Source organism: Stigmatopora nigra, chromosome 19, assembly GCF_051989575.1.
Source record: "Stigmatopora nigra isolate UIUO_SnigA chromosome 19, RoL_Snig_1.1, whole genome shotgun sequence".
Taxonomy (NCBI): Eukaryota; Metazoa; Chordata; class Actinopteri; order Syngnathiformes; family Syngnathidae; genus Stigmatopora; species Stigmatopora nigra.
In genome coordinates, this window is record NC_135526.1 from 8,078,900 (window position 1) to 8,100,796 (window position 21,897).

The window sequence follows — 21,897 nt, forward strand, 5'->3', positions numbered from 1 at the left end:
CGCAACCCTCCTGAGGTTAAGACAATGAATGCCAGGGCCGTTTTTTAATTCAATCGAATTGAATACGTTTATTGACATACATATATAATGACATTTAAGAATCAGGACTTGAGTATTTTTAATCCCAAACCAAACAGGTGCTTCTGGCAAGTGTTAATGGGATCTCTCATTTAGTTCTAATATTGGTATAGGTCATTAAATACATTCAACTACGTATATCAACATTTAAAGTGGTGCAAACTTTAATGGGGATGGTGTAGTTAGTGCATTGGTCTTGATCTGAACATTTACATACGTTGGATGGACAGTGGAGGGTCTACAGTGTGTTGTGTTTCTGGACATTTTTTCTTCATTGATTTATGAGTCACTGGATGTCTACAGCCAGGCCAAGATCGGCGGTGTCATCAAAGTTGACCTTGAAGTCCCCTTCCTGCTCTTCAAACACAATAATCTGTTGTTGTTTTTTTTACAGGAGAGAAAGAAAAGAAAAAAATTGGACACCCTGGCCTAATGCATACCTGTCAACCTCGAACCATTTGTGATCTTACCAAATTTTGTTTTCGCCCTTACATATATGTATAAATACATGGAAAATCTTACCACTTTACTTTTTTGTAAAAAATCACGAACAACAAGTGAAAATGAAAGTAAACATAAACAAGGGAACAGGAAACGGAAATCACATGGTGAAAGTGTTACAAAACGAAATGTTTATCATGATCTTTTTTTTTTAGCCAATCAGAGGCGCCGGTACATATATCACTTGGCAGACATGCGTTTTTTAGCCAATCAGAGGCGCCGGTACATATATCACTTGGCAGACATGCGTTTCCGGGAAGAAACAATGGCGGATGGTGAAAAATGGCTAGAAAGTGCCTTAATTTATTTTTTTTTCTCAAAATCACCGTTTAGCGTACCATTTTCATGTGTACAGCGTACCAATATAAAAATGGGCTTTCAGTTGTACCAATTACGGCGAGAACGTACCAGTTGACAGGTATGCTAATGGTCAACAGTTCAAATGTTTTTTTTTTTTTTTTTTAAAAGCAATCAATTTTTAGCAACAAAATACCTGGTTTATTCCCCGATTGAGAAGCGGACCAGGGAGGTAAAGTGTCTGTTGGGGTCCGATGGACCAGTAGCGTCCCAGATTTACACCGTTGACAAACACAACGCCTTTCTCCCAACCCTGTAAAAGCAAATGATTTATTCCATTAATCACCAAATGCACTGTCATTCAAATTCAAAGGGATATTAAGATTATTAGAAGTAGTATAAAAACAATTCACTCACTGGCAATTTCACAAAGGTATCGCTGGGATAACTGTATACAAAGAGCTGGCCCATGAAAAAAGAAGGGTATCTGGGATTTTCAGGGAGTGTTTTCCACGGCGCCTGGTAGAGACTAAAAGCACAGAATTTAAACAAGACTGCTACACAAAAGAAAAAAAATGTATTTTAAAAAGGCATACAAACTCATAAATAAAGCTGGGTTTCATTTCCAGGCTGTATATGGTGAACCCTCGTAATGGAATATTGTTCAATAAAATGTCCCCTACAAGACCTGAGAAAACACATTTAAATTATTTACTAAATTTGAGCCAACATAATAAGGTTGTGATATTTTCAAGCAATCACCTTTGCGTTGCTCGTCAAGGAGCTTTCCTTGGTTAACTCGTCCACAATTTTCCACCAATAGACTTAAAGTCCGCTGTCCCTGTCATAAGTTTTCATCATTTGGTTATACTACACACAATGTAAACCAGATTTTTTGGACAAAAAAACATTGTATATGTCGCATTCTTGAAAGGCCATCTTTTATTTCATCAGAAAAAAATGTGTTAAAGTCACAACAGGAAAATGGAGAACAACAGGCATAACTGTATTTTAGATAACCACAGTCTAAGTACAACTTATTGTCCGGAAAACACAGTACACTATTTCCATACCTTTCCATCCGGAACCGGCAGCTCCCAGTTCTTCCGTTTGAAAAGCCCGATGTAATTTTTGTTGACAAAAACCTGTGAAAGAAACACGACAACTCAAGATACATCATCCAAAAACCCAGTTTTCTGAACACAGTACCCACTGTCTAACCATCCATCCTCACTAACAGTAAAGTGGTAACTTACAAGGGCTCGATCTTTAACATTGTCTCCTGACGTCAATAAGCCTCCACTGGTTATTTTTGTCTCATACAATGTGTATCCGTGGGACTGTCCATTTTTATTTTTCAGGGGTAGTTTCTCCATGTTAACTGGCATGCGTGACTTCAATGGCTGTGGAAGTAATAATAAAAAATAGTACAGAAGAACAAGCGTCTGCTCCTCAAAAGTTGATAGGCAATCTTACGTTTAAAGACACTCCCTCGGTTAAACTCAAAGCATCCCATAAAGACAAGTGTTGATACGTAATAGCCGATTCATACGCTTCCTTGTTTTGCAGCAGTGGCATGTCGGGGAAACCTTCACCTATTAAAGAGAGACATCAAGTCATAACAAGGAATGACTTCCACGTCTGCGGTGTATTTACGTATTGTTCAACTCACTGTTGAATTGAGAGAAGAGATCTCTGAGGAGATGATACTTCTGAGTGTACTCTCCAGCTTCTGACAATGGGGCATCATAATCTAAACAAATATACAAAGACGTGATATGTCCTGTTAGTTGGATTGTCCGTTACTTATTTGAGAGAAAGTGAATTCTGAGGCACCAACCGTAACTGGGGACTAAGGCTTTGTAGGAAGGTTCAGCCAGACCTCCACTAATAAAGCCAAAACTGGAGCCTCCGTGGAACATGTAGAGGTTGATAGACATTCCACGCCTTAACATCTGTCGGATTGTGGACACCATATCTGAAGGAGTGTTAGAAACAGCCTTGATAAAACTGATTTTCAAACTAAAGTACACCTAATTCAATGGTGATGATAGTATTTATTACAGTAAATGCAGTATTTCTCCACAGATCAATACTATTGGCGAGTGCAAAATTAAGGTCTTGACCAATCTAATGTATTTTGCTTTCTTTCTAAAATGATTCAGGGTGAATATTTCAACAAACATGTATTTTTATTTTTTAGGTAATTGATAGTTAGTGATTCTGCCTGATGCCAACCATATACTGTATGAACATGAAAAAAAAGTGTGTGTTTCAACAAAGTGATGTGGGATACCCTCTGGTGGGAGAACATGATGGAGGTCACCCCACACATCATACCAGCCTGTCCAGTAGTCCATCACCATTGTCGGGCGATTTGGCTGAAAATCAGAAAAGAAGCAATTCATTCAATTTTCTTTAAAAATGGAAAAACCGTGCAGGTAACAATGGGGTCAACCTGGATTCGGTTCAGATCCTGAATGTCTTTTTGATTTAATTTTTGCAGCTTTAGTGATTTCATGGCTGCAAGACAACAAATGTAAATGATTATAGGCTATTTGTAAAAGTAGTTTTATTGATTATAAATACTTTACCTCCTTCTACACCACCTAACTTTAAAGTGTTGTGGTTGTCTGACGTGAGCAAAAGTTCAGAGATTCCTCTGGACTGCAAAGCCTTTAAAAAAAAAAAATGACGATGACAACGTTAGTTTTTATAAAATGGGAGGCGTGTGAAACTGATGTAAAAAATTCACCGCAGCTTAACCCCGATTGCAAAATCATCAACCGCGATAGTTTATGTACATGGTGACATAACACTTATGAAGACAGATTAGCAAGATAAATTGTGTAAAAATAATGTTGTGTCTGAAGCGTGTCCAATTTTGGATTTCATGTGTGAGAATACCTCTTTAATGAAAGGCATGTACGCATCATCCATGGCAAAAGACCCATAGTCATTTTCGACCTGGACAGCAATGATGGGACCACCTTTCCTAAACTGAAAAAAAAAACAAGAGGATTCAGTTACCACAACAGAAACTGGGCCTTACAGCCAAACTTCTATTCAAACCAAGAAACCTGCAAAGGAACAATTTTTGGTATCAGTTTGTTCCAAAAAACTTCGACAGCCTCAGTGAATCCATGGTATGTTGTTCTCAATTTCATGTCATCGTCTTGGAGAAGCCAGCTAAAAAAAAGAAAAAGAAAGTACACTTCCTCAACTACATCCTCAAATTTACAAGAACAAACCCAGACACAGTAAGTCAAGAATTCTGGACAACACTTTCCTCATTAGGTTGGATTGTTCCACTAACAACATGACTATTTTCATTCAGATGGAATTCAATGCACAAATAGTTGTAGTCAAGTGGCTTTTGTGTGTCAATTGCCATCCAATTATTCTTATGTAAAGCCATCCATTTTTCACCAAACAAGAGCCTTTTGTCACGAGTGTCTAACCTTGGCAGCCCACCTAGGTCCAGCTCAGAGGAGATGTAGGGTCCCAGACGTAGAATCACCCACAAACCCAGTTCGGCGGCAAGATTGATATAAGCTCTGAAACCAAAGACGAGACACCCATCAAAAAGCAGCATCAAGTCATACACACCAACAAAGGGAGTTTAAGATTTGACATAAGCAGACTGTACTCAAGCCCTACTTGAATCGATGCTATTTTTAATTGCCTGAGGTATTGCTGTTGTCGTGGAGATATTGTGGTTGTCAAGTCAGGTACACTGCCTACCCAATGCACTGGGGGCTTATATTGTGAGTCAGTGGTATCCAGGTATTGCCAGTGTACAAACAACAAACAAAAAGGAGCTAATTGCTCCAATTACAACTCCACATTCAATACATTCTATACCTCATTTGACCTGGTCACTATCTAAGGAATAGGTTTTTAGATCAAGTTGTGGAATCTCACTCTAAATCCAGCTCCATGTGGAAGTTGAAAACATCTCTCTGTGGCTGATGCAGACTCCATGGCACAGATCTGCATGAACATACAAACCCCAGGTCAGGAATTTCTTAGAAAGCTGGGATATGGTTGAATAAATAAAAAAAAGAAACAATTGTACGTGGTGAGAGTATTGATGCCACAGGCTTTCATTTTCATCAGGCGGTCCCTCCAGTAAGCTCTGGGTACACGAAAGTAGTGGATGGAACCCCCGAGGATACGAAAGGGTTCACCGTTCAAGGTGAACTGGGATGAGTTGGCACTGAGTCCGACTTTCCGACTTATTTTCTGCCCACCTTTTAGATTTCTGGAAAAATTGACATAGTGTTTCAATAAAAATGCAAAAAATGTCATTAAATTTCATTGCAGATTAAATTAGAAAACTAAACAAGAAAAATTGGACCTAAATGAAACATTTGTCATCACAGCAAGGTTCTGAAAGTGCAAAGCAGATCATGACAAGTAAATGTAACTGCAACAGACATTTCTCAGACAGTAGCTGTAAATCCCATATACAATTTACAATCCAAACAACGTACCCGAAGTTTCTGTAAGTGATGAGAACAGCTACAGAAAAACAAATGAGCGCACATTTTCTTCTGTGCACGTTTCTTATCCTGAAGTCAACCATAGATGACGATACGCCGATCACTCATGCAAATATTCTTGATCTGTATCACTCGGCAAATGAACTCATGATGCTTGTAGTTTTTGCCGAGCACCGCCTTGGAGGAGTGATCACAGGGATGTGACCTATTTTCATTAAACTTCATATGACAGTCATTTCAAGGTATGCTCGTTTTGTTTTCTATTCGCACTCGCAATCTCCATCATTTCCCCGACTAAAAGATGCTTATTTATAAGTAGCGAGAATATAGGAGACCCAAGGACTACACTACCCACAGTTCCTTGGGGTTAGAGCTTGCGCAATGTGTTTTTACTCGGCCCCAGTAGTGTATTATTGTTGTTGTTGCTGCTTCCATAAGGAGGAGACAGTAAATCGAGATACTAAAAACGTCTATTTATTAAATTGCCTGACGCATGCGGTAAGTAACATTTTGCAAATGATTGAGCCTGTTCCCTGCGGATTAAAGTATTGTCTCTTGTTGTCATTAATTGCTACAGTTAGATGAAGTATTGACATGACCTGTTAGCTAGCAACATAAACAATTCAGCTAACATGGGGCGGACAAATAGTGATACACATTTAGGCCGATATTTAAAGACAAGTATGACGTTTCTGTTGTCGTGGCATTACTAGAAAGTGACGCATTTTGTTGGCCTACCTGAGGCAAAATAATCTGCAAAGATTAGTTTTTCCTCATGGAATATGAGGGCCTGTATGTCTATGTTATGAATCTACGGCTAACCATGTAGTGAAACAAACGCTTATTCGATCATTATGATTATTTAGTTTCGATGTCAATTTTTACTTTTTGATTCGGGATGTTTATACGTTTGACTCTCTTCTTCACATTTAGGTTGATTGAGATCAAGATGAAGACATAAAAACACTAACTTCATAGTACTTGAATAATGATAAACCATCTATGTGTATTGTGTCAGTTGTCTTTTTAGAACTGAAAGAGAGGATGCCCCTCTCCTTTTTGACTCTGTCTGGGTAATATGGCAGGTTGCTGGGAGATCATCTTCCTGCCATGAGAGCTGACCACCAAGTCAATTTATACCCGTCCTTTTGCAGTTGATGGCTCTGCAGCTGGTCCAGAGATGACAGACAGTGTCAGGGCCTTCCTCCGCAATGTTGCGACGGTCAGTAGCAACACACAAGAACCCACAATAAAGAGAAAAATAAGTTATAAATAAGTTGAAATGTCTTTGAAAAACTGGGTAAACTGTAAATATTTCCCAACTGTATTGTCTGCAATCCCCACAAAAACATGTTTAGGAGGCTGTCTTTCAATGTTTTTTTAAAATATAATAAGATTTACAAACATGTATTCTTTTTTTCTTCCCTTTGGGACTGTGCAGGGGATCAAGGATTCCATATTGGGAATTGGAACCATCTCCAAGCTGGATGCCCGCATTCAGCAGAAAAGAGAGGAGCAGCGGCGGAGAAGGGTCAGCGGCGCTTTGGCACAGAGGCGGGCTCAAAGTGAGGAGCGTAAACCAGACAAGTATGTACAACACTTAATCTAAGGATGACTGCCCAGACTCCAAACCAATCTACTCTGGTACGGGGGCAAAGTCACTCTTTAAAAGTATTGGTTTGGTAAGGAGTCCAGATATTTTAGCACCTACTTACAAGGCACTTTTTCATTTCTTTTTTAGTGACCCCAAAGTAGCCAGCAGGATTTTCCAATGCTGTGCCTGGAATGGAGGAGTCTTCTGGGTAAGAAGCAGATACTAATCTGCTTTTCCTTCCACTAAGACAAGCATGTCTTTAATAATCATGCTGGAGAATCTCTCAGAATGTTCACATTTGGAATGTCTCTTCTTTTCAGCTCAGTCTGTTTCTCTTTTACCGGGTATTTATCCCACTGCTCCAGACTCTTTCAGCAAAAATTATCGGTATGTACCGTTTTGTAAAGCTTACTAATGGATCATCTACTTGTGTGGTACACCTCAGACAACACTCTTTATTTTTTCTAGGTGATCCCTCCCTTCATGGCAGTGTCTGGTTATGGTTAGAGTTCATTCTGACATCTGTCTTCAGTGCTCTCTGGGTTCTCCCATTGTTTGTTCTCAGCAAGATTGTCAATGCAATCTGGTTTCAGGTTGGCCCCTGGTTTTGATTTTGCCACACCAAAAATCTCATTTTCTTTATGTTTGACCGTAGGTGCATATTAATAGTTGTGTACTTGTTGTAGGATATAGCGGACTTGGCATTTGAGGTGTCTGGCTGTAAAGCGCAGCCTTTTCCTAGTGTGAGCAAGATCATCGCAGACATGCTCTTCAACCTCCTTCTCCAAGCACTCTTCCTCATCCAGGTTTGCACCATGACTATAGAATTTATCCTTTCTGTGTTTACGCTTTCCAAAATAGGCTAAGATTTGTGTATTGTTCTAATGTCAGCGTGTTTGTGTCCTTTTAGGGTATGATTGTTAGCCTATTTCCCATTGATGCCATTGGACAGATGGTCAGCCTTCTCCACATGTCTCTACTTTATTCCTTGTATTGTTTTGAGTATCGCTGGTTCAACCATGGTAAGACATCGCAATACATTTGACAGAGACATAACCGTTTTGTTACGTCAAACTGAAATTAAACGGTTTTTAAGGCATCGAGATGCACCAACGGCTGTCCAATATTGAGAGGAATTGGCCCTATTACTTTGGCTTTGGCTTGCCCATGGCTCTGCTCACTGCCTTGCCTTCATCATACATTATCAGGTAAGGCTTCTGTTTTTGGTTCATATTCCATCTCTTGCATGATCATGGTATGTTCTGCATAAAGTGATTCGGTGTGTTAACATGAGATTTTTTTTTTCTGACACTCGGGCCATAACATAACCATGATATTTTGTTATATTTACCAAGCATGGTTATTATGTTATAAATGAGGAAACGTAATTCAAAGAATAGCACTAGGGGTCTCACAAAGGAAGGTATTAATTATTAAAAAGGGCCTTTCTATTTTTTTTCCACCTAGTGGCTGCTTGTTCTCCATCCTATTCCCTCTCTTCATCATCAGTGCTAATGAAGCCAAGACACCAACAAAGCTGTAGTAAGTCAATTTTATAGAAGAGCACATATTAGCATTGGAAATTGGATTAGACGTTTATTCTTGACAATGGCAGTTAGAAGCTTCTTGTGTGAGCACATTTTGTTTTCATATTTTTCAGCCATTTTCAACTGCGTCTTTTCTCACTGGTGGTGTTGATCAGCAACAAGCTTTTCCACAAGACGGTCCACTTGCAGTCTTCGATGACAGCATCAGCATCCTCGGAGAAGCTCACGCCCCCTCACAATTCCCCAGTCCGACTGCGACCTTTGCCCAACCAGTAATGATGAAGCGCCATGAAGGAACCTCACTTGATTTGGCAAAGGATTTTCCCAGACGGATTAACTTAATGTGTTTTACACTACGTACCTACTGGGTTTACACATTTTTATCTAACTTTTATTGATCGTCATTTGTCCACGATGTCAGTGTGACATAACAATTGCCCTGTGCCTCAAACTCAAAACTAAATATTTACTCAAAATTGTTTTCTTTTGTGGTTTGCTTGGACTAACGTGCCATTTGAGTGACTCTACTTTAAGAAATAGCACAATAAATTGCAGAGACTTTTGGAGGAACTTGTTTGCTTTTAAAAGCAACTATGTAGTTGTTGTTGTTTTTTATCAGGTGCAGTATGTTTTTGAGGGCGCAAGCTTCTTTTGTTCATGACTACATGAACCAGCAGTTTTATGAAGTCAGGATGTTTTTCCTCTTCTAAAAAAAAAAGGTGGATTCAGTTTCCTTGTTTTCCCAAATGGAAATGATCCTCGGCGTCTGGGGCGATGTACTCATCACAAACTATACGATGACTGCAAAACGGATTCAGTCATAAATACATTCAGTGGTAAATGGGAAGGCTAAAAACACGATATTGAACCTTGATCGATAGACCATAGCTTTTACCCAGAGCTCTTGGAAGTATGCTTTCCCTTTTTTGTTTTATTTGCCCTATGTTGAATGCCATATATATATGATTTTGTAATGGAAATGCATCTCATTTCAATAAAACGAAACGGTATTTACCACCGACATTTGATTTATAAATGTGTAAGGGAATGCTTGCAGTATCATTGTGAGCAAAAACAATATTCCCATAAGAAGTTAATGCAAATTATTAATTTTTCTAAGAGTGATTTAAAATGTAAACTAAACTAAGGACACGTCACATAAGGCGCAAAGCAAGCAGAAGGCTGTACAAATTTGACTAACAGTTTGTAGAGCCAATCAACGGCAGACATGGTCACACTTGTTTGACGCTCAACCAATTAGAACGTACCGTGGCGAGTGGGAGGCGGGGATATTGCTATTGGTTGTCTTAACACGTATGAATCACAAGAGCAGACCTGGTAAGGAATTAATTCAACATTAACAATTGAATTCAATGTTTACGATATAAAGTAAGTATTTGATTAGCTTATTATGCCACTTGGGAGTTATTTCTTGCTTTTACAATAATCGGATGAGCTCTAGGGCTGCCGTATACATGCAATAAATGAGTAGCTTAGCTTTGCTAGCAGCATTTGCACTCCTCGGTGGTGGAAACAAACTGAGATATTGCATATGTAGGATTGTGGGGACTTTTGGATTTTGCATAGGTTTTATTAAGCATCCTATCTAGTTTAATTATTGTACGATTATGCAGGGGTTAGTTACCTGGCAGTGGGAAAACCCCTCCCGGATGATGCCCCCTGGAAAATGGCATTAGATTAGAATAGTAATATAACTTGGTAAATTTTAAAAATATATGTGCACGTGTATTTTCACCAGAACAGCCTTAAATCTCTGGAGAAGCTTCCAAGATTAGGCGTTTCCTTGTTCCTGACACAACTTCACTGCGCGTGGCCTTATCTGGTAAGACGCGTGACTGTTGTAGAAGTAATTTCCTCCAATTTTGAGATGAATTGAAGTATTTTGAGTTGATGTACGTATACACTGCCTGTCGTCTCTTTTAGTTTGGTGAGCTGTCTCCACCAGTGCCACAATGACAAAACTGGGCTTTCTACGCTTGTCCTATGAGAAGCAGGACACACTGCTGAAGTTACTCATCCTTTCTATGGCTGCTATCCTCTGTAAGTGCTGTTATTACATGCATGTAATTAACATGTAAACAACAGCCATACTCAGTAACAGTTATCTTTTCAGCATTCTCCACCAGGCTTTTCTCCGTCTTGAGGTTTGAAAGTGTCATCCACGAGTTTGATCCGTAAGTGATTCTTCAGGACTGGCAATGTTTGATTTTCTGTAAAAATGACGTTACCGACGTTTGTCATTTTCAGGTATTTCAACTACCGTACGACACGCTTCCTAGCAGAAGAAGGATTTTACAACTTTCACAACTGGTTTGATGACAGAGCTTGGTATCCACTTGGGAGGATCATTGGTGGCACCATTTATCCTGGTGGGAAAGAGAAAATACCATATTTCACCATTCAAATATCTAGCATGTTTACTTACTTTTCCTTTTGTCACCAGGACTGATGATCACCTCCACCGCTCTTTACCACGTCTTACATTTTTTCCACATCACCATCGACATCCGAAATGTCTGTGTTTTTCTGGCTCCTTTGTTCTCCTCCTTCACAGCAATTGTCACCTATCACTTCACCAAGGAGTTGAAGGTAATGAGAAGTTGCACAAAGTGTTTATGTACATACCGCCATTTAGTTGATTATTAGTCTTTTCTGGCTAGGATGCCGGTGCTGGGCTCTTGGCTGCAGCCATGATTGCTGTGGTACCTGGTTACATCTCCCGTTCTGTGGCTGGCTCCTATGACAATGAAGGTAAACCATAACAAACATCCTAATATTAGAAATGCCAGAGAACTCTTCATAATTTTGAATGTCCTCTGTCTATCCTACTTAGGAATTGCCATTTTCTGCATGTTGTTGACGTACTACATGTGGATCAAAGCTGTAAAAACTGGATCTGTGTATTGGTCCTCGATATGTGCCCTGGCCTATTTCTATATGGTGAGTCAATGCAATATAATGACATATTTGTTTCCCCTTTTAACTGCTTTTGATTTAAGAATTGAAGATTAATTGAAAACTAAACCAATACACTAAATCACAATTTTGTTCACACTTTGGGTCAGATTCCAAAACTGATCTGATTTCGACAGGTTGAAGTATAGGATGCTTGTTTTCTTATAAAATATGACAAATATTGTACTTTACATAAGTGATTGTTTCTTTAAACTTTCATATACTTACAAAAAAATAATGAAACGGGCATGACTCGTGTTTTTGACACTTTCATATTTTACACAAGATACTGCTACTACTACTGTAAGTACTTTTTTCACCTAGGTGTCTTTTTACTTATTTCTTGTAATTTTGTGCAGGTTTCCTCCTGGGGTGGCTACGTGTTCCTGATTAACCTTATCCCCCTCCATGTCCTGGTTCTGATGCTGACTGGAAGATTTTCTCACCGAATCTACGTAGCATACTGCACAGTTTACTGCTTGGGCACCATCCTGTCCATGCAAATCTCCTTTGTTGGTTTCCAGGTAGAGTTTGAAACTTGTGCCCGACATTCACATTCACGGCAAAGCCTTTGAATAAAATGGAATCATCAAAATTCCTAATAATAGAAGTAAACTGTGGAATGGCCAAGTGAAGTCAAATATGGTCTGTCTTCTTCCCAATTCCAGCCGGTGCAGTCCTCAGAGCACATGGCAGCCTTTGGTGTCTTTGGTTTGTGCCAGATTCATGCCTTTGTGGACTATCTACGCAGCAAACTCAATGCTCAGCAATTCGAGGTGCTGTTCAAGAGCGTCATCTCCCTGGTGGGATTCCTTCTCCTTTCCGTGGGTGCTGTTCTCATGCTTACCGGTAGGTTCAAAAGCGGCGCCCAGAGTAGATACCGGAATCAGTAAAAATATATCACCCTGTCTGGATTGGGCTTCCCTCAGGAAAAATTTCGCCATGGACTGGTCGTTTCTATTCCCTGCTGGACCCCTCCTACGCCAAAAACAACATCCCTATAATCGCCTCGGTCTCTGAGCATCAGCCCACAACATGGTCCTCCTATTATTTTGACCTCCAGCTGCTGGTGTTTATGTTCCCAGGCAAGTGTACACTTTGAAATCTCATTCTCACATTGGAGTCAATGGAGGGATTTGTGATAGTTCTATTCCCAGGATGACCAAAATATACTTTTGTCTCATTCCCGATGCAGCAATGATGCAAAAAAAAATAACATTAATTTTTTTTACACTACTAAAACACTGTAAAACATCAAGATTGTCTTGATCACTCATTTATTTAGTTCTTTAGAAAGTACAAAACCTTTCATTAATCAAGTGATTTTGTTGCCAAAGTGATATTGAAGGAAATATTTTAACCGAGTGCTTCATTTAGCAGGAAAAAAAAAATCAAAAGTCCATGAAACAAAACAATTTACATGTGTAAAAGCAACTGTAGAAACACTCCCACACTTATTGTCATGACATTTTCTCTCTTTGTAACACAGTCGGTCTTTACTACTGTTTCAACAACTTGTCGGATGCTAGAATCTTCATCATCATGTATGGCGTGACCAGCATGTACTTCTCAGCTGTTATGGTAAATCCCAGATTCGAAGGACTTTAGTGCCCAGTTTCCAGCACAAAAGTCATTTTTCTCCTCTTTCCAGGTCCGTCTGATGTTGGTGCTGGCCCCCGTCATGTGCATCCTTTCTGGCATTGGCGTGTCCCAGGTGCTCACTACCTACATGAAGAATCTGGATGTCAGCAGGCCAGACAAAAAGAGCAAGAAGCAGCAAGACTCTACCTACCCCATTAAAAATGAAGTAAGGATTCATTTGATTTGGCAGTAGTTAACGATAGAGGGAACCTTAAAGCATGTGAATATTTTCATTTAATCTTCATTTGCAGTCATGATGGCAGACGTATTTTGTCTCTGAAAGGTTGCCTCTGGGATGATTCTGGTCATGGCCTTCTTCTTAATAACATACACCTTCCACTCTACGTGGGTGACAAGCGAAGCATACTCCTCTCCTTCCATTGTCCTGTCTGCCCGTGGCGGAGATGGCAGTCGTATTATCTTCGATGACTTTAGAGAGGCTTACTACTGGCTTCGTCATAATACCCCAGAGGTCAGTTGTATCCAAAACTCACTCCTGCACTTGTGTCATTGTGGTGTGTGATTTGGAGAGATGATGCAAAGTTCTTTTTTTTTTCTTTTTTTTCTGCAAATTAATTTGAGTTTTCTCCTTCCAGGATGCTAAAGTTATGTCATGGTGGGATTATGGCTATCAGATAACAGCTATGGCTAACCGAACCATTCTAGTAGACAACAACACCTGGAACAACACGCATATCTCTCGAGTTGGGCAGGTGAGCTCAGAAACCAGAAAGAGGTTCCGTCCTTGATCACGAAATGATCTCTGATGGGCTTTCCAATTTCTTTAGGCCATGGCGTCAACTGAAGAGCGAGCCTACGAGATTATGAGGGAGCTGGATGTCAGTTATGTTCTAGTCATTTTTGGAGGTCTTACAGGTTATTCCTCAGATGGTACGTGACAACTATGGCACAGTCGAATCATGAAAATGGTTCACATTTTCAAGTCCCATGACCAAATTCAATCTAATATATCTTGAAATGCTTTCAACTTACATTTTCATAGGTTATTGCTTCATTGTTGGTTCTTGGAATGATGATGGCATTTTGTTTTAATATTATACAATATTTCAATGTTGATTTTGAATCCAAAATGTCCTCCAATTGTGGAATGGTTCACAAAAGTCATATCACGTCAAAGCAGCCAACCGGTTTTCCTTGTCAGTGGAAATTTATGTTTTTGTGTAATCACTTCCCGTAGATATCAACAAGTTTCTGTGGATGGTCCGCATCGGGGGTAGCACTGACACCGGGAAGCATATCAAGGAGCATGACTACTACACGCCCACGGGAGAGTTTAGGGTGGACCGCGAAGGCTCCCCCGTCTTACTCAACTGCCTCATGTACAAGATGTGCTACTACCGCTTCGGCCAGGTCTACACGGAAGCCAGTGAGTCAAGTTTGGTCATTTCCAACAGAAGCTTAGTGGTACAGTCAAGTGACTTAAGTAGTAAATGCAATGTTTACATTGAGGTGTTATTGCAATCTTTTTCAGAGCGCCCACCAGGTTATGACAGAGTGAGAAATGCTGAAATTGGCAATAAAGACTTTGAACTTGATGTGTTGGAAGAGGCCTACACGACAGAACATTGGCTTGTTAGGATATACAAGGTAAGAAAAAATAATGTAAAGGCATTTATTCTTTTTGACAGCCAAAGTTGGGAAAGGCGAAAGCAAATCTAACTATTCCTTAATGAGAAGAATGTTATAGTCTTTTACTACCCTCTTCTGGTAAAAAGCTCGTACAGCAGCGCAAGTTGTAGTACGTACTTCAAATTTTGGAATGGTTTGTGAGGAACATAGATAGGCCCAGATCACTCAAAAAAAAAAGACAGAAAATTGTCACACTTGCAATGAGCTGCAGGTTTCTAACATATAGGCTTTTTATTATCTTGTTACTGAGAAAGTGCTCTGTCATTTTGTGAACTTACTAGTTAACCAGACATGATCATACATTTTTACTTATAGGTTAAAGATCTGGACAATCGTGGACTTTCAAGAACATAAATTCCCTGAAGACAATGAAACACCCTGTTTGCACACGGCACTGAACACCTTCCCCTGTGGTCAGCAGATGAGTTTGACAACAATGCTTTTTCATACAGTATGTTTTGGGGAATAACATTGCAAAGAGATTTGTGTGGGTGTGTATGTGAGAATCGCTTTTTTTTTCTTATTATTGTTATAATAAAATGTCTCATGGGGAATCAAAGAGTCGACATTTTGTAAATTTGCGATCTGAAGGAACCTAATTTTGACCGCTTGACCAAAACATAGTTGTGTTCATTGGAGCAATTTTCATTTGTACAATGTGGTAAAAAAAAAAAAAGCAGGATTAAATGGGAGAGGTCAAAATGGTGTCTAATTTTTTTTTAAACCATTAGTTATTTTTTGCATTAATACAGGTGTTTGTCCCAAATAGAAAAGGAGAATTTTAAAAATAATTGGACAGATTTGTTCTTGCCCTTCGTGACTTCTCATACATGTGAATGGTAAGTGCTTTCACTTTCTTTTTAATATGTTGCAAATTTAATCTTGTTTCTGCAAAAATGCATGATAAATACTTGCTTTTTAGTTCATTTTTACCAACCTTACTCTTAAACATTTCTCACCAGTTATCTTAAGCTGGGACTTCAGCTTTCACGCAAACAAAAAACTATTAGAGTAATAACAATTGTTTTTATTGGAGTGAGTTAAGCAGTTCTTTAGAAGGGGCTATGTACAACAATTCAGATACACAATAAAATTAGTAGACAATAAAACAAAATTCAAACCAATACAACTTTTTAAATAGCCTTTAGAAATAAAAAGCCCATCACGGATAATTAAATTTCAACTTCGTCTAGCAAAATGGCTGTATTTTTTCTGTAAACATAACCATTGCAATCCCCATCCATGTTGCCCAGCTCAGCCAATGACGACAAACACGGGTCGTGATCCTGCAAGACTGCCGGCAGGTGCATAGATTTGCGCTCTATGCGACATGAGCGGCGCACTGGTGTCAGATACTTCAAATCTTTGATGTTACTTTTTCTCCGCGATCCGCTTTTTTGGACTTCACCTTCGATTGTCTTCTTTACACTAGAATAAACACGGAAACAGTTTACCATCATACAACATGATATGACCCTTCCATGATTGGAGATGAGAACTTACCTTTGCAAATAAGGTGTTGTCTTAATATTGTATTTGAGGACATAGGCATTATCTGTCTGTGGCACATTTTCCACATCCTCATCTTCAAATTTCTCCTTAATGTCATCATTTTTCGGCACAACTTGTGCACTTTTGTCTTCCACGGATACTTCCCCTTCTTTGCTCTTTAGAAGCCCTGGTAACAAAATGGTATGAAGCCAACAATTTGAAAAGTAGTACTTTTCAACTGAACTCACCATCCTTGTATGAAGGCATCAGCATGGCATCCATAGCATCACATAAGTTTACAACAACCTAAAAGCATAATAAAGAAATGAATTGTCAGAAAAGTAAATGCAAATCCACCATAGTGGAACTGTATATACTCCATTCGTTAACTTTACTTACGGAATCAATTTCATCCTGAACAACAGGCAACTCTGAAGACGAGTTTTCGATCAGGTCCAAAGTGCTGTTCATATTTGGAGTCTCCATCTTCACCATTACAGGAACTTCCTGGGCCGCTTGTTTTGGCTTTGACGCCGATTTTGCACTAATCGTTTCTTTTTTGACTGAGCGTACGCTTGTCATAGAAGGCCTCTTAAGAGTCTTGCCCTTTGAAGCCTGCCATGCCTCTTGTTTTTTTCTGGGGGGAAAAATAACAGTGAGCTAACCCTTGACACAATAGCTCAAATATGCAGATGTTTTGAATAGAATTATGCTTACCCTTTTTCTTCTGCAGTTTCTAAAGTCCTCCAACTGCATCGAGTGAGGGTGTTTGCCACAGGAGGCTTCTTGACCTTTGTGTCTTTAGTAGTAAGTGCAATTTTTGGTTTGGCAGGTGCAACTGTGGGGTTTCTGGAGCCTGCAGTTGGTTTAGTGGGTGCCACTCTAGTATTTCTGGAGGCGGCAGTTGGTTTAGTGGGTGCCACTGTAGTGTTTCTGGAGCTGGCAGTTGGTTTAGTGGGTGCCACTGTAGTGTTTCTGGAGCCGGCAGTTGAACTTGATTTCCAAATGGATGCGATTTTGGACTCGACAATTTTACCTTTGTAGATGCCGAGGACAACTTTGGATGAAGTTGCTCCGGTGGTATTTGTGACTACATTTCTGTTTTTGAGGGGTATTTTGGATGGGATTTTACTGGAATCGTTCTTTCTCAGCAATACAGGGTTTTTAAATTGGACTGAAACAGCTGATCCTGACTTTGGAAAGTTGCTTTTGTTGTGCAACCCGAGTAGTCCATGGCCGGGCTTTGAATTCTCCTTGTTTCTCTGAAAAGATACACAAGACTTTAAAATTAATATTATATCATTTGGATTAATGTTTTTTCTCTCTCAGTAATCTACGATAAGGACCTTGACTTACATTGCTTGTGGCTGGATTTCTTGAATTTGTACTCATGGTGTAGATGCGAACAGGACGGGTGCGTCCTAAAATAGATACATTGCAAAAAATAAATAAAATTTAAAAAAAAGCACAGTATCTAATCAATTGAGACAAATTCACCATTATTTCAGATTAGTTCTTGTGACTTTATGTCCTTGTTCAATATTGATCTCAAGTAAAACTTATGAACAAATACAACTGACAATGGTAAATAAACAGCAATCAGGGATCAAGGCTTATGAGCACTATCCTTAAAACTGTCATGACCACCAGTCGCTTTTAAAACTATTGCATAGTGAAATTTATATTTTAAACAACTTACCCTCGACTTAAATCTGTTGTAAAAGGAGTAAAATCACTTTGATGAAAAACAAGACCTCCTTTAGGAAACTGCGTGTGATTGCCGAAACTGTTTGGTATTTGACTTGCAAACCACTGCGCTCTTATTGGATAGGGCGTTAACGCGAGAGTTTATATTGACCAATGAGATACAAAACAGGGGTACACATTGAATCAAATAATAGGGATCGGTATCAAGATTCTGGACAACTCGCTGATGAGTTGGTCATCTGATTCGGGTGTGGTAGAGGAGTTAGATTTGGAAAACAGACCGGATAGGGGATCTCGAGGACCAGACTTGGCCACCCCTTGTTTTTCACGATCATTTTTAAATTTGAAAATATCGCTATGACTTATGGGAAATTTCAGAGAGCGTGTTTACAAATTAGCTGGCCAAATCTTGCCATTGTCCGCACCGAGATGGGCTTTTCAAAATAAAATTGAATTCATTCAGAGTTTTGTTATTGAAAGAAATAATATAAAATACTTGTTTTATTTACTAAAAAATATATAACGAGTAAAAATACATTTAACTGCATTTTATATTCCATACGCATTATAATTCACATGCAATTGAATGTTTTAAAATTGTGTATACCCGGAAGTTAACTGAGCGTGTAATACAACTGAGCGTTGCAGTTAGCGCGTTTTGCTACCTTCCTTCTAATAATTCCAATAATAAACTGATAATGCAGAATCAATGCGCCGCTCCTAACTGTGCTAGTTTAAAATCGGATTTGTTTTCACTCTTTAGATTTCCGCTTGATGCAGAAAGGTAAGCCGAATCTTAAACGGTGATGCTATTTTCTCAGTATAAATGTGGCATCTGATGGTTAAACTGTTAACTTTGTTGTCACCTTCTCACATATTTATCTTCATAGGTCTAAAATATGGGTGGAAAAATGCCAGAGGGAGGACCTGAAGGACAAATCACCAGACCACCTTTTCAGATACTACAGACTTTGTGCAAAACATTTTGACAATTCGGATGATAGTGTAAGTCAATTGATGACGACCAAAACAAATGGACAATTGCTGGCCTCCTTCAGTTGTAGTATTAATATTAACATAATGTTTCATCGTATTGAATCACTAGATTCCATTGAACATTTTTGATGTGGCTTTGCTTTTACAGAGTGACGCAGTTACAGTCATAACAGATGATGCTGTACCCACAATTTTTGATGAACCCAGCAAACCCCCTCAAGTAAAGCGTGGTAAAGAGATGGTAAGTATGAAAACAAATAAAACAAATGCACACCCTTGATTCTGACATTATTGCACAATTTTAAAAAAATGCAATTTCCACTGGTTTTACTGCTGCTTGAAAATAACATCAAAATGTCAAAAAAAATACCACATCTCAGTGTAACATGCATGTTTATATACTTCCAAAGGATGAAGACAAAGACACAAAGGAAAGAAAAAGTATGTCAATATTTATGTTATTATATTTTTAAAAACCAAACTCAAAGAGTGATATCAATTTAACCTCACCTTTGCAGAAATCAAAATCTCCCCACCTGATGTGGACATGGATGACGCGGAGACCACTTCCACTGTAGACTTATACAAAGACTATCTTCGGTCATTATTTGAAGCTCTTGTTTTACTAGGAGAGCAGAACATTCCGGTATCCAGACCCAAAAGTCTTGAACAGGACATGACCGGAGTAGATAACTTTAAAGCATTGCTAGAGTATTGCAGGAGTTGCGGAGATGAAGGAATGAAGAAATATCTGACAAATGCACAAGCCTTTAAGCCACTTGAGCTTGAACAGCTAATCAAAGTGTGTGAACGATGTATCCGGAAGAAGCTAATGAAGGGAGTGAAAGAAAACAAATTTTTCTCACTTATAACTGACCAGGTGGTGAAGATTTTGGATGAATGGTACTTGCCCGTATTCCTGCGTTATGTGGATGACTCAAACTTCCAGAACGAGAGGTTTATGGGATTCTTGTCTTTTGACGGGGATGCAGACATTTTGACAGAGAAACTACTTTCTGAAATGATCAATGACTGGGGCTTGGACATGGAGCAGTGTAGAGGCCAATCACACTCGTGCTCCGGGATACATTATGCTAAAATAAAAGCCTTTGCCAGCAAAGTGATGGAGAAGTATCCGATGGCCATGCTCACGGTTCGACCCACGCAAGCTTTGAACATATCCCTGGCCAATAGTATGGCTTTATCAGGAGTCCAGCTTGTCATGTGTACCTTGCGGAAAATTGAGTCCTTCTTCAGCCAGTCTCCTTTGCTACGTCTGGAGCTGGAGCATGCCATCTCTGTCATTCATCCTGATAAAGAAGAGAAGGCCAAAGAACTGAAGGAAGCTTGTTCCCAGAGTTGGACCAAAAACCATGATGCCTTTGAGGTGACGCTGGAGCTTCTTGAAGCTTTGCTGCTCTGTGTGGACAGCGTCCATGACAATGAGGACTTGCGATGGAGTGATCAAATCACGTATGATGCCTTGGAGATCTCCAAAGCTTTGTCTGACTTTGAGTTCATTATGGCCTTGGTTGTGCTGAAGAACACCCTGATCCTTTTAAGGGCTTTTGGGAAGAACATCCAAGGAGAAGCAACGGATGCCTACTTTGCCGCTGGCAGTTTGAAAGCCGTGTTGCACTCCTTGAAGGAAGTGTCCGACAATATTGACGTGTACCACGAGTTCTGGACTGAAGAGGCCGTTAACCTTTCTGCCACAATGGAAATCCCCGTAGAACTTCCCCGCTCACTCTTGAGGAAGCATCAGTCCGATTTGGGAACCCCTCAACCAGAGAATTACTACAAGGACCACCTGTCCGTGCCCGTGGTGAAGCATACGCTCAAAGAAGTCTCAGAACTTTTCAGCGATGACCACCTGAAAGCACTGAGATGTTTATCACTGGTCCCCGCTGTCATCGAACAAAACAAGCCTGCTCAGCCCGATGAAGAAAACATGTTGGTGTTTAAAAATGACATCCCTAACGCAGGTTCCCTCACGGCCGAGCTGCATTGTTGGTGGGTTAAATGGAACAAAAAAGGAAAAGGAGATGTGTTGATCACCAGTCTTCAGGAAACACTGCAGCAGGCTGATGTGAAGTTCTTCCCAAATATGTTAGCGGTTCTGAGACTACTGGGGGTCCTGCCTACTTTTGCTGCTGATAGCAAATGTGATGTGGCGTACAAGCGCCTCAAAATGTACATGCAAAATACCCCGGATGGCGCTAAATCAAAGAGCCTGGCTCTTCTATATGTAAACAATGATGTGGGATATGATTTGGACTCCATGGTTGACATCTACATGACAACATACCCAGTTGTGCAAGATGCTCCATAGTTTTGCTTAAATCTACTTTCATAGAATTGGATGCTTATGAAAGCAATGTTAAGGTATTGGTCTTTTATTACATGGAATGTAAGGAGAGTTTTTCATAACATTGAGTACAACACTTTTAGGAACTTAGTCATTTTGCCATGCGCTATACATAGTATTACCATTTGAGTGGAGGTCATTTTGATGGAATTATCTTGTAGATATTAGTCAGAACATTAACATTTTTCCAAATTATATGCTATGACTACTACTAAAACATTTTATGTTTTGTAATGTTATGATGTATATATTCTGTGAAAATGGGAATAAAATAGTTAACTTTGTTGTATTTCTTATACTGTGACTTTACATTACATTCCTTTATTGTGTCAGGTATATTGCAAAAAATATATGTACAAAATAGACAATTATTTAAAAAAAACAACCAGTATATAATGATTGGTAGAAAACATTTTCATGAAGCTTAGGGCAGCTACGATGTCCAAATTCAAAGTTTGTACAGGGCTTATTTTGATGGTGAAATCCAGTGTTTTAGAATGGATTTTTTTTTGTTTTGAAGCCAGCCTCCAGCAACATTCCTTTAAA

The 21,897-nt window shown here is 39.4% G+C and overlaps 5 protein-coding genes across 11 annotated transcripts; 3 read left to right on the forward strand and 2 right to left on the reverse strand.

The window, feature by feature from the left end:
• Positions 1-79: 79 nt before the first annotated feature.
• LOC144212847 (beta-galactosidase-1-like protein 2) lies at positions 80-6,000 on the reverse strand. Of its 2 annotated transcripts, XM_077741010.1 has the most exons (19): positions 5,373-5,998; positions 4,955-5,140; positions 4,801-4,869; positions 4,338-4,433; positions 3,957-4,065; positions 3,784-3,876; positions 3,471-3,552; positions 3,335-3,399; positions 3,173-3,257; positions 2,717-2,854; positions 2,549-2,629; positions 2,353-2,471; positions 2,133-2,279; positions 1,950-2,021; positions 1,639-1,717; positions 1,477-1,564; positions 1,294-1,405; positions 1,073-1,189; positions 80-451 (listed from the first exon to the last, which is right to left on the reverse strand). In XM_077741010.1, exons 1-19 carry the CDS (start codon positions 5,462-5,464, stop codon positions 365-367), a joined length of 1,917 nt encoding a protein of 638 aa, XP_077597136.1. In that variant the 5' UTR covers positions 5,465-5,998; the 3' UTR covers positions 80-364. The 2 variants fall into 2 exon arrangements, 1 of the variants encoding a protein (XP_077597136.1); XR_013329831.1 differs by lacking the exon at positions 80-451 and having other exon boundaries at positions 1,473-1,564; positions 5,373-6,000.
• On the forward strand, positions 5,730-9,092 carry ei24 (EI24 autophagy associated transmembrane protein). Of its 3 annotated transcripts, none has more exons than XM_077741011.1 (11): positions 5,730-5,879; positions 6,467-6,603; positions 6,823-6,968; positions 7,123-7,183; positions 7,296-7,362; positions 7,444-7,568; positions 7,662-7,781; positions 7,886-7,997; positions 8,072-8,183; positions 8,443-8,517; positions 8,636-9,092. In XM_077741011.1, the coding sequence occupies exons 2-11, from the start codon at positions 6,562-6,564 to the stop codon at positions 8,796-8,798; spliced, it is 1,023 nt and encodes a 340-aa protein (XP_077597137.1). In that variant the 5' UTR covers positions 5,730-5,879; positions 6,467-6,561; the 3' UTR covers positions 8,799-9,092. The 3 variants fall into 3 exon arrangements, with proteins under 3 accessions (XP_077597137.1, XP_077597139.1, XP_077597138.1); XM_077741013.1 differs by having other exon boundaries at positions 5,737-5,879; positions 6,536-6,603; XM_077741012.1 differs by having other exon boundaries at positions 5,760-5,879; positions 6,400-6,603.
• A 660-nt stretch (positions 9,093-9,752) lies between these two features.
• stt3a (STT3 oligosaccharyltransferase complex catalytic subunit A) lies at positions 9,753-15,491 on the forward strand. 3 transcript variants are annotated; one of them, XM_077740414.1, is made up of 19 exons: positions 9,753-9,860; positions 10,282-10,365; positions 10,467-10,583; positions 10,657-10,717; positions 10,791-10,912; positions 10,987-11,132; positions 11,204-11,294; positions 11,377-11,483; positions 11,858-12,022; positions 12,167-12,347; positions 12,428-12,583; positions 12,988-13,079; positions 13,150-13,305; positions 13,423-13,611; positions 13,736-13,852; positions 13,928-14,030; positions 14,338-14,526; positions 14,632-14,747; positions 15,105-15,491. In XM_077740414.1, the coding sequence occupies exons 3-19, from the start codon at positions 10,496-10,498 to the stop codon at positions 15,141-15,143; spliced, it is 2,118 nt and encodes a 705-aa protein (XP_077596540.1). In that variant the 5' UTR covers positions 9,753-9,860; positions 10,282-10,365; positions 10,467-10,495; the 3' UTR covers positions 15,144-15,491. The 3 variants fall into 3 exon arrangements, with proteins under 3 accessions (XP_077596540.1, XP_077596542.1, XP_077596541.1); XM_077740416.1 differs by having other exon boundaries at positions 9,805-9,860; positions 10,287-10,365; XM_077740415.1 differs by having other exon boundaries at positions 9,832-9,911.
• Positions 15,492-15,795: 304 nt separating this feature from the next.
• On the reverse strand, positions 15,796-18,225 carry LOC144212490 (cytoskeleton-associated protein 2). 2 transcript variants are annotated; one of them, XM_077740417.1, is made up of 7 exons: positions 17,980-18,225; positions 17,637-17,701; positions 16,998-17,542; positions 16,680-16,917; positions 16,529-16,586; positions 16,293-16,470; positions 15,796-16,217 (listed from the first exon to the last, which is right to left on the reverse strand). In XM_077740417.1, exons 2-7 carry the CDS (start codon positions 17,670-17,672, stop codon positions 15,962-15,964), a joined length of 1,311 nt encoding a protein of 436 aa, XP_077596543.1. In that variant the 5' UTR covers positions 17,673-17,701; positions 17,980-18,225; the 3' UTR covers positions 15,796-15,961. The 2 variants fall into 2 exon arrangements, with proteins under 2 accessions (XP_077596543.1, XP_077596544.1); XM_077740418.1 differs by having other exon boundaries at positions 16,293-16,467; positions 17,980-18,209.
• Positions 18,182-21,660, forward strand: thap12a (THAP domain containing 12a). Its single transcript, XM_077740412.1, has 5 exons — positions 18,182-18,771; positions 18,878-18,992; positions 19,132-19,224; positions 19,394-19,424; positions 19,502-21,660. The coding sequence occupies exons 1-5, from the start codon at positions 18,686-18,688 to the stop codon at positions 21,313-21,315; spliced, it is 2,139 nt and encodes a 712-aa protein (XP_077596538.1). The 5' UTR covers positions 18,182-18,685; the 3' UTR covers positions 21,316-21,660.
• The last annotated feature ends 237 nt before the right edge of the window (positions 21,661-21,897 follow it).